The 16,699-nt window shown below is 44.5% G+C and overlaps 4 protein-coding genes across 7 annotated transcripts in view; 2 read left to right on the top strand and 2 right to left on the bottom strand.

Moving 5' to 3' along the window:
* The first annotated feature begins 579 nt into the window (after nucleotides 1-579).
* tmem101 (transmembrane protein 101) lies at nucleotides 580-3,502 on the top strand. The gene is made up of 4 exons (XM_077550383.1): nucleotides 580-747; nucleotides 1,475-1,655; nucleotides 1,719-1,865; nucleotides 2,953-3,502. Exons 1-4 carry the CDS (start codon nucleotides 617-619, stop codon nucleotides 3,259-3,261), a joined length of 768 nt encoding a protein of 255 aa, XP_077406509.1. The 5' UTR covers nucleotides 580-616; the 3' UTR covers nucleotides 3,262-3,502.
* A 1,214-nt stretch (nucleotides 3,503-4,716) lies between these two features.
* On the bottom strand, nucleotides 4,717-9,874 carry lsm12b (LSM12 homolog b). The gene is made up of 5 exons (XM_077550384.1): nucleotides 9,690-9,874; nucleotides 7,478-7,611; nucleotides 6,317-6,426; nucleotides 6,088-6,214; nucleotides 4,717-5,432 (listed from the first exon to the last, which is right to left on the bottom strand). The coding sequence occupies exons 1-5, from the start codon at nucleotides 9,814-9,816 to the stop codon at nucleotides 5,340-5,342; spliced, it is 591 nt and encodes a 196-aa protein (XP_077406510.1). The 5' UTR covers nucleotides 9,817-9,874; the 3' UTR covers nucleotides 4,717-5,339.
* Nucleotides 9,777-12,863, top strand: g6pc3 (glucose-6-phosphatase catalytic subunit 3). The gene is made up of 6 exons (XM_077550380.1): nucleotides 9,777-10,370; nucleotides 10,938-11,044; nucleotides 11,140-11,230; nucleotides 11,505-11,623; nucleotides 11,758-11,899; nucleotides 11,991-12,863. Exons 1-6 carry the CDS (start codon nucleotides 10,153-10,155, stop codon nucleotides 12,328-12,330), a joined length of 1,017 nt encoding a protein of 338 aa, XP_077406506.1. The 5' UTR covers nucleotides 9,777-10,152; the 3' UTR covers nucleotides 12,331-12,863.
* tanc2b (tetratricopeptide repeat, ankyrin repeat and coiled-coil containing 2b) overlaps nucleotides 12,693-16,699 on the bottom strand; it is a 90,765-nt gene continuing 86,758 nt past the window's right edge. For all 4 annotated transcript variants that reach the window (XM_077550374.1, XM_077550376.1, XM_077550375.1 and 1 more), the window contains one exon: nucleotides 12,693-16,634. In XM_077550374.1, coding sequence (XP_077406500.1) covers nucleotides 14,582-16,634 — 2,053 coding nt within the window. In that variant the 3' untranslated portion in view covers nucleotides 12,693-14,581. The remainder of the gene's footprint in view (nucleotides 16,635-16,699) is intronic.

Raw genomic sequence — 16,699 nt, 5'->3', positions numbered from 1 at the left:
AACAATAGACAGTTTGTGTTCCATGTTTTTACTCAGCATATTTAAACATCATAGCGCACACGTTTGCATGGTGTTCTCAATAAAATCACAAAAACATAATTATATGCGTGGTATTACTTTAAGCAAGGGTGTCCTTGTTTTTTCTATCTTAAACCTAAGCAGGAGTGAGTCTGTTAAGCCATTTTCAGAATTGGGTTAGTCTCTTTAACCTGGCATCTTAAATTCAGTGACATCAGCATGGAGTAGCCACAGTAAACTTTTTTTGTTGTTGTAGAAAAACACCATAAAAGGTATGTCTTCAAGACAGTCCTTAATTTAAAGATATAAAGCGTTCATTAATATGTAAATTAAACCGTAAACCAATAGAAAAAAAGACGTAATTCTCCTTTTCTCCTCCAAGTGGCAGCGTCCAAAATAATGACCTTCTCTGAACCTTTCCGGGACCTGTCAGTTCTGTCAGCCAATAGCAAGACGCCTTTGTCTCGCGCGAAATGTCTCTTTCAAAATAAGAGAATCCGAGGACTCCGTTCTACTAATTTCCTTTGTCGAAACTGACAAAAGCTTTTACTTTGACCTGATGTAGTCCGATGTGGCGCGACCGTCGAACACGGCAAACATGGCGGCGCCAAGTAGGAAGCAGCTGTTGAGGTTTCTCAGCCAGTTGGGCGCCTTTATTTTGACCCGATTTGGATTCTGGAACTGCTTCTGTATGCTGATGCTGTTTGCTGAACGAGCTGACTCCAAAAGGTAATAAAATATATTCAAATGACCGACGGGAGTGTCTTTAAAAGTCGCCATGTTTGTTTAAGTTAGCCGAAAAGCTAACATCAACCCCCATCGCATTCATTGTGATGGAATGTCGAAATAGTCGAATTTGATTTAGAGCCGACTTATGCACATTTGCTGGTGGAATATATCAAACTTTTTCTGGTTGTTCCAAATTTGAGAGTGTGTTGGTCTTCTGAGACCGACACGCCCTCCAAACTTGCCCTGTAATTACGTAGAATTGTGTATATATCTCAACTAGCTTATGCCACGAATACCTACAACGTTAAAAAAAAGAAAATATATATTTAAAAAAATCATTTAAATAATGAATATAGGGAATAAAAATGTTTGACATACATTTAAATTTGATAATAAAAAATCATCAATTCACTGATTTTCTGCTTCGCTTTATCACCCTAACATACCACAAGAGGGTGCCAAAGTACTACTTTCATAGTAGACCGAGCTTTGGAACCTTCTTTGTGCTCAGGAACTGATGAAGTGACAAAAGGCGCTTCTATTAGCACGACAGTAGCCTTGAATAGTTAGCCTCATTTAACAAGTGACAAGGGAAACAATTCTAACAAAGTTGATGAAATGCCCATTCCTAGCTATGTCTACACTAGAAATATAGAACGTGATTTTTTTTGGTACAATGAATAATACAACTTGCATGGTAAGATATATTTTGGATTGTCGCCTACAGGAAGCCAGACATTCACGTGCCATACCTGTACGTGGACATGGGGGCGGCGGTGCTGTGCGCCAGCTTCATGTCATTCGGGGTGAAGCGGCGTTGGTTCGCCATGGCCGCCGCGATCCAGCTGGCGGTCAGCACGTATGCAGCGTACGTCGGCGAGCAGGTGCACTACGGCGACTGGCTCAAGGTGAGCGTCCCGACAGGTGTCAGTCAAATGTCAGGAGTGGACAAATAACTGAGCCTTCCGCAGGTGCGCATGTACTCCCGAGCGCTTGCCATCATCGGGGGCTTCCTGGTTCTGGCCAGCGGGGCGGGCGAGGTGTACCGTCAGAAAGCACGAAGCAGGTCCATGCAGTCCACCGGACAAATTTTCCTGGGAATCTACCTCATTTGCGTGGTAAGATGTCCATTGCAACACTTATCTTACCTGTTTGTATCAAGGACTATTTTTGTAAGGTTATACTAGACTTTTGGGGGAAAATAACTTATTTGATCTGCAAAAAATGCTTTCTGCTTTTCAGTTGCGCCAGGCGGGGAAAAAAATGTGCATCTTAATAATTATTCAAATATTAGGATTAAATTATATTTTATTTTAAGTTAAGGTTAAACATTTTTACATGAAAATATTTCAGTACCCAAAAAAATGTTGCTGTCCAGACAATTGAATATTTTAGCTATATTTTATAAAAACAAAATAAATGCTAGCTTTAGTTGATTAAAAATGTTTTGGCTTGGCAATCCTTTTTTTTTTTTATAAAGCAAATTTATAAAATTAAAATCATTTGATTTTTAGGTCTGTTAATTCTAATTGAAATTCACGTTTGTTTTTTGCATTATCCTATGAATATAAAATATTTTCAACTATTAAGCTTATTTATATTTGTTGCAATTTTAAAATTACATTTTTTAAGCATTACCTAATTTAAAATAAATAATCAGTTTTGGTTCATACAAATTGTCCCCCCCCCCTTTAAAAAATATTTCATAAATGGAAAATGTTAATATTGTTGATGTACTATTTTATTTGAGGTTTATTTTACAAGTCTAAAATACTTTTAGTATTTACTAGATTAACTCAATTTGTTGCAGTCCCTAAAAAACAAACAAACAAAAAAAAAAACACTTTCCAGTGGTACAATGTACTTTCATATTTTCATATTTAAATATTTTATATTCAAATTCTTGCCTTATGTTTGTTATATCAAATTGCTGCAATTTAGCATTAAAACAAATTAAATACTTCAAATTGAAACTTTAGGATCAAATATTTGAAATCGCACAATTTAATAAAGATATTCTTTAACTGTAGCATTTTATCAGCACTCATTTGATAACATATGGGTCCTCCACTAGAAAAAACTGAATGCTATATTGATAAAAATGATAGAATTTACCTTCAAGAAGAAAAAAAAAAGCTTTACATTGTCAGCATCATGATAGCCTTTAAAAGAAACAAAATGGTACCTGTGTGTGTGCGCTTTTAGGTGTACTCGCTGCAGCATAGCAAGGAGGACCGTCTGGCCTACTTGAACCACCTGCCGGGCGGCGAGGTGGCGCTGGCGCTCCTGGCGGCGATGATGGGCGCGCTGGCTCTGGCATTCCTGTCGGGGCGCTACGTGCGCACGGCGGCGCAGGTCCTGGCCACGGTCCTGCCGCTGATTGTGCTGCTCATCGACGGCAACCTGGGCTACTGGCACCACACGCGCAAGGTGGAGTTCTGGAACCAGTTGAAGCTCATCGGGCACAACGTGGGAATCTTCGGCGCCGCGCTCATCCTGGCCACGGATGCTTAGGGACTCAAATTAAATAAAAATAAAAAACAGCCAACATGCTGCTGTCCGAGCCTTTTGGTGCAGTCAAACATCCTTGGGCTGGAAAGTAGTCTGAAAGGGAAACTCCAAACTGGTCGATGCTGGAGAACGACATATTATTTAACACTTTTTTTTTTTGAAAGCTTTTGATGTAAATATGTCATTTTTATACAATTGCATTGTGTTTTTTATGTCATTAAAATGAGCTGATGATGCAAATTCACTGTGTAGAGTCATTGGAATTAAACTTAGCCTCAATAGGGATCATAAGTACATAATTTAGTCAGAAATTGACCATTGAAAATCGACATATTAACTCTTTGACTGCCAGACGTTTTCAGAAAAGGGATGCCGTGGGTGCCAGCCGATTTTAAGCATTTTGACTGATCTTTCAAGGTCCATAGAAAATTATGTGTTTGGACTATGGAAACACACATACTACCAAAAAAAGATTGGACTCTCATCTTTCATCAGAAAAAAAAGAGTTTGTTTCTACCTTATTCCGTTTTTCAGTAATCCACAATAGAAAATGGTTAGTTTCACCTCTGTTTTGAAACAAACGTCTTTTAACGTCTTTGGCACTCCTCCATAGGATTTAAAAAAAACGTTATTTAACGTTTTTGGCAGTCAAAGAGTTAAAAAAAAAAACAAAAAAAAAACTAAGTATCAATTATACACTTTTCCCTCCCCCTTTGTAAAATAAAATTTTAGGAAGTTGAATTATACATATGTTCATTCAAATAATCGGTGTCCAGAATTCAATTTACATATAAAAAAAAAAAAGTATTAGTGAAATATAATTTTTGCTGTTTACATTTTTTTTAGTGTTACTAAAAAAACAAAAAACACTTGGATTAATTTAAGTTACAAAATGATGCTTAACCACTAAGCAAGATTTCATAAATTCATGGTAGTCTCTAAATTGCTACCGAGTTACCCGCTGCCAAAGTACATCATTATTATTATTAAAATACTTAAAATGTAGAGACATTCTACTGGCATAATTTTAATCGCCCCTCCCTCCCTCCATATTTTTTTCTTTAAGAAAAATTAAGTAAGACATAGAAATGGGCAAGCACTGTAACCAGGTATCGGTCTGATGCTACACCTTATTTTAAGGTATCGTACCCACGGCAACCAAACCAATACAGTAGTGGCCGCTCTAGTAGAATAGAAAATTACCATTAATTTCATGCAATTTTAAGCAAAAATGCTATATTGTGATATTGCTTTTCTTTCCTTTTTTTTTTTGGGGGGGGGGGTGTATATATCAACAGTACTAGTTATATTGGTGCCAAAATAAATGCCAAAATCCAAGACCATGGAACAGACTATTTAGGCAACATTGACAAAGGTTCCAGCCTGGGCTAATTGTAATCTTGGTTGTAAATGAAGACATGAAAAAAAAAAAAAAATCTTCTCAAAAAGTGTCTGAAATTTACAGTCAGAATTTTTGTTACGTTTATTTTAGAAAATGTCCTTTAAAGTGTGGCGTTTCAAGTCACATTTTGTTTTAAAATACAGAAAATACAGACAGTCGAACATGGGAGACGGCCGAAACAAACAAAACAAAAAAAGATGACAGAAAATAAAGCTAACAAGCCTTTCTGACTGCGCTAGTTTTTGTCTTTTCTGAAATGGAACTGAAGGCGAAGAGAGGGAAAGGAAGAAAGGAAGGAAGGAAGGGAGGGAGGGAGGAGCAGGAGGCAGGGTTCAAGTTAGTTAAGGAAACTATGGTGGCTTTATGGTTGATGATTAAATTATTCTTTATAAAGTCTAATTTAAGATTTTATCTTTCCTCTCTTTTTTCTCTTTTTCATTAAATGGTATTTTTTTCTTTTTATCATCTTCATGATCCAGGAAGGGACCTCAGCGCACCGCCTCGTAGCGGACGCCCGCGCTTAGGACAAGGAATGCCGAGTCGGTTTGGCGGCGGCAGCGGGAACGGCGGCGGCGGTGGCGCCCGCCCCGGGACCCCCCGCCCGCTTCCCCTTACCCCCGCCGCCTCCTTCTCCTCCTCCTCAACCTCTGCCGCCGCCCGGCCTCCCCGCGGCGGCGCCTCAAGAAGATAAAGTGGAGTCCTTCTGTGTTTGCTGTGCTTGTGGACGCTGCATGGTCTTCTGACTTTCCACGTCTCTAAAATGTTTCTCCACCTGTGCGGGAGAAAACGAGGGGATGGGGTGGCGGTCAAGGGTGGTCACCATGGCAACAACAAATTGAAAAAAAAAAACACACTATACCCCACAAATGGTGGAGGTCCACTATATTGACTTTTAACTTTGACTGCCAGACGTTTTCAGAAAAGGGATGCCGTGGGTGCCAGCCGATTTAAGCATTTTTGACTGATCTTTCAAGGTCCGCAGAAAATTATGTGTTTGGACTATGGAAACACACATACTACCAAATGAAAGATTGGACTCTCATCTTTCATCAGGAAAAAAAAGTTTGTTTCTACCTTATTCCGTTTTTCAGTAATCAACAATAGAAAATGGTTAGTTTCACCTCTGTTTTGAAAAAATACGTCTTTTAACGTCTTTGGGACTCCTCCATAGGATTTTACTAAACGTTATTTAACATTTTTGGCAGTCAAAGAGTTAAGGCTCCACATTCAGTGTACTGTAATGTATTATTTTCTATTGAACCATAAAAACATGGCGCGATTGTCAAGGAAGAAGCAGTTGCCACAAAGAAGAGGAAACGGGTGAGAATAAATGACAGGATGGAGATTCAAATCCAAACTAATTGGAGCCACTCTGATTATGCGATTGTTTTGTTTTAAACAAAATGATAAAAAAAAAGCATACTCACTATTTTGCGTACGTGACTTAAAGCGCTTCCCTCTTTGCCTTTGCAGTTGTCCACCTGGTAAGGCGGCGAGATGACGACGTCGTCCATCACGATAATGTTCTTCTCCTGCCATTTACACTCTTTGATGCTGCGCACAAGCGGATGACAAGCGTGAGCCGACGGCAAAATGGAGGGCGGCGCACGGAAAACAACACAAGTGTAAGATTGAAGCGGACGAGTCGGCGCTCACGTTTTGTGAATAGTCTGGAATAGCTGCTGGCCCTCAACAGACACCCCAGCACTGATTGCATAGGCTTGGGACAGCTTGTCCTCCTTTTCTGTCTTTGCTCGATTGGCAAGCTGCAGAAAAAAATTTAAAAAAGCGCCAGGCTGTATTAGCATGCCCACTTAGCCACAACACCCAAGACATGACCCCCAAAAATTAAAGACAACTACAACTAGCATCAATTAGCCATTAGCATGTTAGCTTTTAAAGCATGCAAGTTGAAATGCGCAGGCATGTTAACGGACACCCCATGCTTCTGTGCGAGGCCTAAATTGTCCATCCATCCATTTTCCTTTGCCACTCGTCCTCATTAGGGCCGCGTGGAAGCTGGAGTCGAACCAAGCCGACTTTGGACTGGTCGCCAGCCAAATGCAGAGCACAAAGACAAGCACACGTTTGCGTCTATGGCAGGCTTTTTTTCAGTAGAGTTGATTTTTCAATTTGACTTTATTTTTTTATTCGGTTATTTATTAGTAGGAGTTTTTTTATTTTTATACATAAGAGTATTTGTTGAGTAAAATAAAAAATAAAACGCATCACCAAGTATTTCATTAAGTAAAGAAAACTACAATTCTCATATGCTTGAAAACTGAATGACATTTTCTCTATACAGTCATTTTAATTAGTTTGATAAATGTTAAGATGTACTTTCAGTTACCTTTCCTTTTCCTTATTTTATTGATGTACATAATTAGTACAAGGTCATTCTATTTAATTGTTACACAGAAAGCGTCTTGACTGTTTGCTGTCATTTTGTCATCATTTTTTTTTTCTATGCGTGTTGATTAGGGACAGAAAATAAGTTTTCTTCTTTCTGTCCGCTTTCATTTGAATTAAATTGTGTTAGCGAAAATACTTTATTCAATTGGTTTTAGGTTCCACCGCACTGCAGAACGAGATTGGACATTTTGCTAAAACAGATTTTTTTTATGTCATCGTTCACACTACAAACGACTTCAAATGTGAACACAATGCACCTGGGATGTGACGCTAACCCCCCCGCCCAAAAAATGACGTCACGCGGCAGTGTTCACGGAACTAAATATGGTCCCGTGTGATCATCTCATAATCGACAGAGGAGCGGGCCGGGAAGAAATATTTGCGTTTGCAGACGCCCACACTGACCTTGCTGACATTCAGCGATGCTAGAGGGGGCGGAGTCTCAGTGCGGTCAGTGATGATGTCCACTTCGGAAACGTAGGCTAAGTTGATCAGAACGACGTCGCTGAGGTTGGGCTTGCCGCTGGAGGAAGCACATTCTGGAGGCGGGACCGTCAAGGAGCACAGCGCAAGAGCATTTGACAATAGTAGATTCATCTGGAATCATATTTTTTTTGGCAACGTGTCGAAATCAACAGGTGGTGTGCCCGTCTATGTGGGAATATTTTTACTTAAGAGCAGACCCGTAGTAAGTCACCTGCAAAAAAATGCTAAAGTAAAAAATGCTAAGCACACCAATTTGAAAGTGCTAACGCTAGCTGACGAGCAGCTTTAAATCCTCGTAAGTGAAAATAGAGCTCATTATTGTGCCAGCCAGTATTTACGGCTATTAAAACGTTGACTTTTTAAAACCCCGATAAACCGTCAAACTGGTAATCGGCCCATGCTTTAAATGTATGATAAATAATGTCGCAGATTAGTCGAGATTGACCTGACTGTCATCACAAAAATATCAGAAGTTGTTCAAGCCCCCGAACGTGCAGCCTGTCAACTTATTTACACAACGTGCGTGCAGTCGGTGTCAGTGAAGGGGGCGAGGGAGCGTCTCAAAATATCTGCACACTTATTATCAGCAAATAGTTGTTAGGATTAAAAACATTTTTATTTATTTTTTTTTTACAAAAAGGGTAAATCACTAATGGGTGGGAGTTCACTACACGCAGAAAGTCAGGTATATGAGTTTAAGGGGAGAAATTTCAGCATTAACCTAAAAAGCGAACTTAATTTGACCTTCCCTAAAAAAAATTAAGATGTCTATTTTATTTCAGTACTTTTTGCACAACAAGCTGGTCTCTAACATGGAGCCAAACGGCAAAATTGACAAGTATGTGATCCATGAATGGACAAATAATTTCTTGTCAATAAGTCCTCATCAACACGCCGTCCACATTTTGCCAGATGACACCTAACAAGCAATCAAGTGTACATTGCCATTGCAAAGCTTCCATCGGGATGCTCTCAGCGGGAAACAGTTAGTGGTTAGTGGGAACTCCGTTATCAGCGTTTTTTTTGGGGATACGGCAAAAGTGGATGAGTCACAGAAAGGCATCAAAGTAGATGTCCTTGGAAATTAATTAGTATGGATCAAACTCTTTTGATTGTTGCTTTTTAGTCTTTTACATATGGCCTGCGGTTGTTGTAGATTTCTGGTGTACAACAACTGTGACCTTGAATGACGAGTCTGACTCAATTGCACACAAGTGACTTGGGCTAGTTGATGCTTTCAATGACACAAACTGCCAGGGTATAAAGGACACTTTTCGGGGATGCTCAAATGGGAGTGATAAAGTACACGTGCGGCTGACTGCTACTCATTTTTTTAGTAAAATACGACGACTGTATGTGGTGGGGTGTACAGTGTATGCACACACACACACACACACACACACACACTTGTGGAGTCACACACCCATAAGGAGCTGCAGAGTGGTTCAACATGAAGCTAGCGGCTAACACAAGGCCTCACATGAAACAACGTTTCTCTCTTAATAGCTACAATTGTCAGCATTTCCCTTGAAAGGACAACTCGATTTAAGAGGCGCAAACGTGCGCGTGGGCAACTTTAACGGACCCTCGCACAACGCCAGCGTGAGCTTGGCCGATCCCTAGCTAGCATGTTAGCCGTGCTAACATCCCCTCGTTGTGGCGAAGAGGGGAGCTGGGGGGGCCCGCGACCCCAAACACGCCTCACTTTTGCACGTAGCCGCCACGTAAATGTGCGCGAACACGTTCGAATCTTAACACACGGGACAGCGGGCAGCGTTAGCCTACTAGCTAGCCTCCGTTTGCGCACACACAGCCATGATGCCTGACGTTGCCAGATAGTGATCCACGGCGAGCACTGGCAACACAATGAGCAGATTCAAAACATATCCACTGGCCGCAGCGGACACACCGACGCGTCCGGCGACACATCCCAAGTCCCACGAACACACACACGTGCGACGGCGTCCGGAATCGTGCCTTTAAAACGCACAAAGGCGCTGTTGAAGCCAGCTAGCGCCAATTACGCCTGCGCGGAGCACTATTTGACATATTTTCGGCGAGCCGACGGGCCCTCGGAGCGGGGCCCGGCCAGCCGGCCAACCGCCGCCTGGCTCTCAAACCAAAAGGATACTCAGAGTTAACATCTTGGACTGGTAGTCGAAGGCGACCACCTCCCCTTGCAGCCGCTGGCCCAGGCAGGTGAGACAAGAGACATGGCTCCCGACGCTGAAATACTCCCCCGGTCCAGGAGCCGCCATCTTCTCCGCCAGCAAACCGGAGCGCGTGCCTTACGTAGCGCGACGTGATGACGTAGGCGGGGCGTGTGTCGCGAGTCATGTAGCCACGCCGCCCAGCATCTCGCCCTTCACGACGTTACGGCCAAACAAAAATATGAAATAAGTCATGACATCACACGGACACACGTACCCTAAATGTGCTTTGTAATGAACGCCGTTTCGTTTTGGACACGATGAAAAGTGTGACGTTTCACGTGGATTTCACCCTTTGAGAGCGAACTCTAGTGGAATTGAGGCGGAAGTACATCCTTAACATAAGCCGCCCCATTCACTGGGACAGTCACACAAGGACAAGTGATGGATTACATCCACATGTACGGCGTATGGATGGCCGAAAGCCTCCAGCATTGGACGATGGGCTTGGAGAAAGTCTGGCTGCTCATCACCGACGCCGGAGGCCCCAAGGCGGCCTTCCTGTTCGTATTCCCTTGTGCGTACATATTCAGCCGGCGGACCGGTGTCGCCGTGTTGTGGGTTGCGGCGTTGACAGAGTGGCTCAACTTGATGCTTAAATGGTATTTTTGGGAACATTATTTTTTTTTTTAATATTTATTTTTCTTTTGTGGTGAAATGTATTGGCGGTGCGTATATTTTGCACGAGTTAAAGACAACACAGTGGAACGTTAATCCTTTAATATGACCATTTGTAAGTTATGGTACTTCGATGTCAGTTGGCTTCTTTCTAGTTTTGTGTATTAAAAAATAAAGTTCTCACTCTAACACCGGAATTTTCCAGTTAAAACCTAAAAACAATCAAAGGGAATATATACCGTTTAAAAATAAACCCTTAAAACGCCATAACTGCATGTATAAAAGGGAATAAATTTCAAGTATTGTAAGTTTAGCTATGCTTACACTTAGAAAATACATCTCTTTTGGATAATTGGCATGCCCACTTAGAGTGCCTCATTGTCAGCCATGGGTGCACGCACATCACGGAGAAAAGCCAGAAGAACGAGGGATAAAACAATGTTTGACTGACAGCAGTTGCGGACAGGGGCTTTGCCCTGGCGCTGCTGCTTTAAAGCGAGTGCCTCTTTTTTGAGCCTCACTTTATTGAAATTCCCCAATTTAATTTCTAGTGTGCTTTTTGGTGAAAGACCATATTGGTGGATCGGTGAATCTAAAGTGTTTGGCAACAATTTGCCCAAGGTCCAGCAGTACTCCTCCACATGTGAAAATGGCCCAGGTGAGAGGATTTTTTTTAAAATTATTATTATTTTTATCAGGCCCATCTGTGTCATAACTCTTCATTCTGTTCATAACGTTTTTTTCACTCATCAGGCAGTCCGTCGGGACACGCCATGGTTACCGCGGCGGTCTGGTGGGTGGTGGCGTCCTCCCTGAAGTCATACATGTACCGCCATAATTTCAGGTAAGGTGCTCAAATCAACTCACTTCACAACAAGTATTTTGGCAGATGCTTCAAACTTTTTATTAAAATTCGCTACCAAACTAACCATTAAACAGACACGTTTAGTTAAAACAACTACCGGTACACTGTTTTCGTGTCTGATAGCTTAATCCACTGAAGCAAACAAAAAAAAACATGTTTGAAGAAAAATGGCACCGTGTTGTATAAACAGAATCAAACATGATAAAAGAGAATTACTTGATTTCTTTTGACATGTATTCTTTTTGTGTTTCAGCATAAAATTCACCAAGATACCTTACGTGCTCTATGGGACTTTGCTGGTGCTCGTCAGCATCTCCAGAGTGTTTGTCTTAGCCCACTTCCCTCACCAGGTGGTTACTGGTTCCATTGCAGGTTTGAGCGCCTTTCAGCTGTTTGCTTTAGTCTGAATTTTTTGTGTGTGCAAATTGACTTGACAAATACTTCACTTTGTTCATGTTGCGTGTGCAAATTGACCTGACAAACACTGACTTTAATTTTTCTACAAGGTTTTGTGGTTGCCAGGTACCTGAACCGCAGGGTGCCGGGAATGCGCTCATTCTGGTTCTTCGTCAGCATTGCCGCGTTCTTGCTACACAGCACGCTGATATTGCACGCTGTGCTACGGCAGCTGGGCGTCGACCTCAATTGGTGAGTCGTGTTCGGCAATGGCAAGTTATAAAACTATATCGTTAGTAAAATAAACTACACGAAGCAATCAAATCTTTGGTTGACCTTGTAGGTCTTTGGTATTGGCGAAGAAGTGGTGCAGCCACTCCGAGTGGCTTCGACCCGACGTGGCCCCGTTCACCTCACTGGCCCGGGACTGCGGGGCCCTGCTGGGTCTGGGCCTGGCCCAGCACTGGAAGCCGGGCGGCCCGCTGCTGCCCCTGGGGCCGCAGGTGGTGTCGCTGGTGGTGACGGTGGTGGCGCTGTACTTGTTGTTCTGCGTACCGTTGCCGCTGCAACCAATGTTGGTTTACTACACGCTGTTTTTCGTCAAGTACGCCATAATGCCGCAGATTGTGGTGATGGTGCCCGGACTGGTTCGTTTTGTGATGCGTAAGATCAAGAAGAACTAGATGCTTGTATTTTATTCTCAACAATGATTTGTTATCTTTTGCTTTTTTTGTTTGAATATAAATGTATCTCAGGACATAGGCATCAGATATATTTGGATTATGTTCAAATGTTGCATTACAGTTGGGTGATTTTTGAGTTGACCTCATATGAACTTCTGTTTGTGGCATATGTATCATAAATTATCCGAGGATGCCCAGTGGGATACAATAGTGGTGTACAATATTGAATTTATTCTTCCAAATTGTCTTTACGTGGGACAAAGTTATTATTTGTATTATATAATTGAACTCATCACTTGTTGAAATTTTATGTAGTGCTGTCAAAGTCACGTTGCATTTAATAAATGACTAAACATACCGAGTTTCAGTAGGCAACCATTTATAAATATGTTTCCCCCCTCTCATTACATTGTACTGTACAGGTTACAATCAGTTAGCATGAGATAAAAACACATTCAGCTGATTTTTTAATTGTCTTTTTTTATATATATATATAGATATATATATATATTTATATATATATATATATATATCACAGCGATCTGAAAGCTCACATGTACAGACAAGAAAACTCTGCTCGGCAAGCAAATACATTAATCATAAAATTAAAAGAAACCAGGTTGGGGGGGAATGATAAGGGGGCACACACCAGCCTGCTATACATGTTTCCGCTTGAGAAGAATAGAACATGCATCAGACTATGTACAGCCAGCTAATACACACACACAGATTTGAACCATACACTCTTGGATAGCTTCATTTTAGAAGATCTGAAAGTAAGTATAATACAGGCAACACCATTTCAGGAAATGTGAGTGGGTTGATGACGGTACCAAGTGGAACTCCCGTGAGTGAGGATTTGGGTAGTGATATTTATGGACTAAAGTACCGCTAGTTGCTTATTGAGCAATAACAGTGGGAACAGTTGAAACAACCACATCTGCCACAACAGTGACAAAAAGTGGGTGTTAAAACATTTCCCCGGGAAATGTGTGGGTGTTGAAACATTTTCTCTGCAGAGTTGTGACGGTAAGTTTGGGAGTTTGAACCCGTTAACTGGGAAAGAGTGAGTAGAACGGATTTAACATCCACATTCCCTGCGGGCGCGATGAAAAGTGTGGGTGTTGAATTCTTCACCGGGAAAAGTGTGAGTCAATTTTTTTGAAAGTTTTTTTTAAATTTTTTTTTTAAATCGCACTTTTTCAAACAAAGTCGGATTCTTGATTGTGGCTGTGCCAGATGCAAACATTTGCAACTGGCCATCAGGCCGCACCTGTACAATTTGTGCTAGAAAGTCTTTACAACTTTGTAAGTCTTAAAAAGATCGTTTGGTAAATATCGTCAATGATAGTCTGACGTGGCCGCTCGCATTCGACAATCAGAAGGAGAACTAAGTGGGGAAAAAAGTGTGCATTTGCTTGCTATTCATCCTGAACTTTTCAGTTAGTCGCTTTCATCCGGCACCCGGGGCCAGATTCAACCATCGTTTTGAAAATTGGTGTTTATTCAAAAGCCGAAGGTGGACCTGTTTGGGCAGGTTAGTTTTTTTTTTTTTGGCACATTCCCGCACTTCCTGTCTGTGAAGATTAAGTAAACCTGTTGGCAAAGAGCTAATTAACTCATTCACTGCCAGCACAGTTAAAATGGATCTTTGAAGTCTATAGTCGTCCATGGCAGTGAATGAGTTAATGGAACAAGTTGCGAGAAATGATGCACCACATGCGTTTGATCACCCCCCCCCCCCCCCCAAAAAAAAATCGTGAACTCATGAGAAGAGTTTCAGCACATCCGTCCCTCCTTGGACCAGCAGTGGGACACCAAGGCAGCGTGAACGGTATACGATTCAAACGATACTTCTCTGACTTCTATGTACAATATATAACTTAATTATAAATATGGTCATTTGTTCTCTATTAGTAGTTAAGTTGTTGAGCTGTTTTGTATTCTGCCGAGCAATGTACAGTATTGAACATATAGTATTGTATTACATTGAATAGAGTCTACTAGCGACCGTGGTTAAGAGCACACAAGATAAGAGTCCACCAGTCCGAGGAGTTGTCCGTGTCCCTGTGCAGTTTTTGGAAGAAGCGCACTGGTTGTTGTCCAGATCCTGGACTCGAGCCTGTGAGCGTTACAGGAAGGTGAAGTCATGGCATATCGGTCAGTCAAGTCCAAGACCTTAAAAGTGTGCGTAGCCCCTCTTTGCATGAGTTCTTCAAAGTTGAGTCCGCCTTCCGAAGAGTTTCTGCAGTCACACGTTGGACTCCACAAACGGTCTCTTTGGTTTGATGGGTGAGGAGGGCCCTTGCGTGCGGGAGTCTCGGGAGAGTTGCCGGTACATGTTGTCCTGGTAGGCCTGTGCCACAGGCAGAGTCCTGGCCACCTTCACGTCCGGGTAGGTGGGCACTTGGCTGACCCGCTCCAGGATGTCGCTGGTGCCGCGCGAGCCGTTGGTTAGCTTGCCTAGCGAGGGCGGCGGCGTCTGGGCGTAGTAGTCCTCCTCCAGCAGGTGTCCGTTCTGCGCGTTGTTGGTCTTGTTGTAATAGGCGATGTTTCCCAGTGAGGTTGGCGGGCTGTAGGTGGACCCCTGCTGGACCAGCTGGCCGGGTGAGGTGGGGCTGACGGCCGAGTCCATGGCGCGGGACCAGGAGGGCTGGTGCAGGTACTGGTGAGTCCGCGCCGTCTTGTCTATGACGCCCATGAAGGGGGTGTTGCGGGAGCGGGTGGGCTCGCCCGGATACAGACCCCCGCCGCCCTGCGAGGGAGAGATAGGCGAGATGTCGTCGCAGCCGCGCTCATAGGTGGGCTGCAAGGGGATCTCCATCTGCTGGATGGAGGAGGACGGCCTGAAGCCCGGCGCCAGGTTGGAGGTGGAGCCGGTGGAGATGTTGTTGCTGGATGGGGAGAAACGGAGGCCGACGCTCTGCGAGTGGATGAGCGGCCTGGGAGTGGGCACGTGCGGCTTTATCTCGGTGGTGTTGGCGCTGACGGGGCGTCTCACCATATGTGGGACCTCGGGGGAGCCCAGCTGGCAAGGCGGCATGGCGTTGGCGCGCTCCAGCACGTGCTCGGAGACGGGGTAGTAGGCGGCCGACTGGCTGCGACTGATCTGAGGCGTCTGGCTGTAACGGATGCCTGCCGGACCCCCGCTGCTGGCGCGGTAGGCAGAGGAGGGGCGCTGGGGTAGCTCGTCCTTCAACAGGGACGACTCCATGACCCCTCCTCGGCCGCCGTGCTGACAGAGGGCGCCAGAGCTGAGGCTGGCTTGCACCTGCGACATAGAGCGCCCGTCCAACGAGGGCTGGTACACCAGTCGGCTGTCCACGTCCACCGAGCCGCCCTGGTAGCGGCTGCCCATGGGGTGCCCGCCATAGCCGCTGTTGCCCATCACGCTGCCGGGCTGGTTTGTGCGCACGATTTGGGCGATGGAGGGCTGCAGACGAAGGCCTTGGGCTTGGTGGTGCTGGGACGACAGCGAGGGTTGCGAGCTGAGCTGGAAGGAGCGCTGGCTGCTCATCTTGGAGAGCGGCGATTTGGGTCTGCCCGGGTGCTGCTCCGACGGGTAGCGCACGGGCGAGCCCGACTGGGATCGGTACAGACAAACGCTGTCTACCGGCGGACTAGCTCTGTACTGGGCTGCCCTGCGCAGAGGGGATGGCGGCGGGCTCTGGCGTTCCATCCCCTGCCCGCCGCTGCCCATGGGCGGCGGGCTGAAGCGGTAGGATGGCTGGTGCACCGGGGAGGTGTGCGGCGGGCTGTGTCGATAGTGCGAGTTGTGGTGTGTTGGGGAGAGGGAGGGCGGTGTGGTCTGATAAGACCCTCGAGTCGGGGAGGACATGGAGGACGAGGTGGGGTGGTACTCATAAGGCTGTCCCATAGGAGAACCTCCAGCTAGGTAGATCTGTTCTGCGTGAGTGGGGGACAGTGGGGGGCTTTGAATGATTGGGAGACTGGAGGGGTTACTGAGAGACTCAGGTGGGGGCAGACCCATGGACATGGCCTCGAGCTCTTGCTCGAGGTAGTCCTCATCCTCAAAGAGATCCTGCACAGGCTCCATGTCCTCCAGACGGGGCTCCGGGGGAGGCGGGAGAGGCATGGACAGGGACAGGCACTCTTCGTCCTCCGGGGGAGGCGTGGGAGGTGGGGATGGGGGAGGCTCCAGCTCCAGGTCCGGAGGCTGGAGCTCCCCCTGGCTCAGCTGGTGATACTCTTCCTCCACACGCTGCAGCAGCCGCTGGATCTCGCGGTTGTTGGGGCACTGCTTCATGGCTTCGTTCAGGTCCTCCAAGGCTTCGGGAAACTGCCTAAACGTTGGAGGGATTTCATTGTATAGCTTATTTTAGTTTGGCAAGTTCAATGGTTAGAACGA

This window comes from Vanacampus margaritifer, chromosome 18, assembly GCF_051991255.1.
Source record: "Vanacampus margaritifer isolate UIUO_Vmar chromosome 18, RoL_Vmar_1.0, whole genome shotgun sequence".
Taxonomy (NCBI): Eukaryota; Metazoa; Chordata; class Actinopteri; order Syngnathiformes; family Syngnathidae; genus Vanacampus; species Vanacampus margaritifer.
The sequence above is the reverse complement of the archived record's forward strand: the minus strand, read 5'-3'. Positions and strand labels throughout refer to the sequence as shown.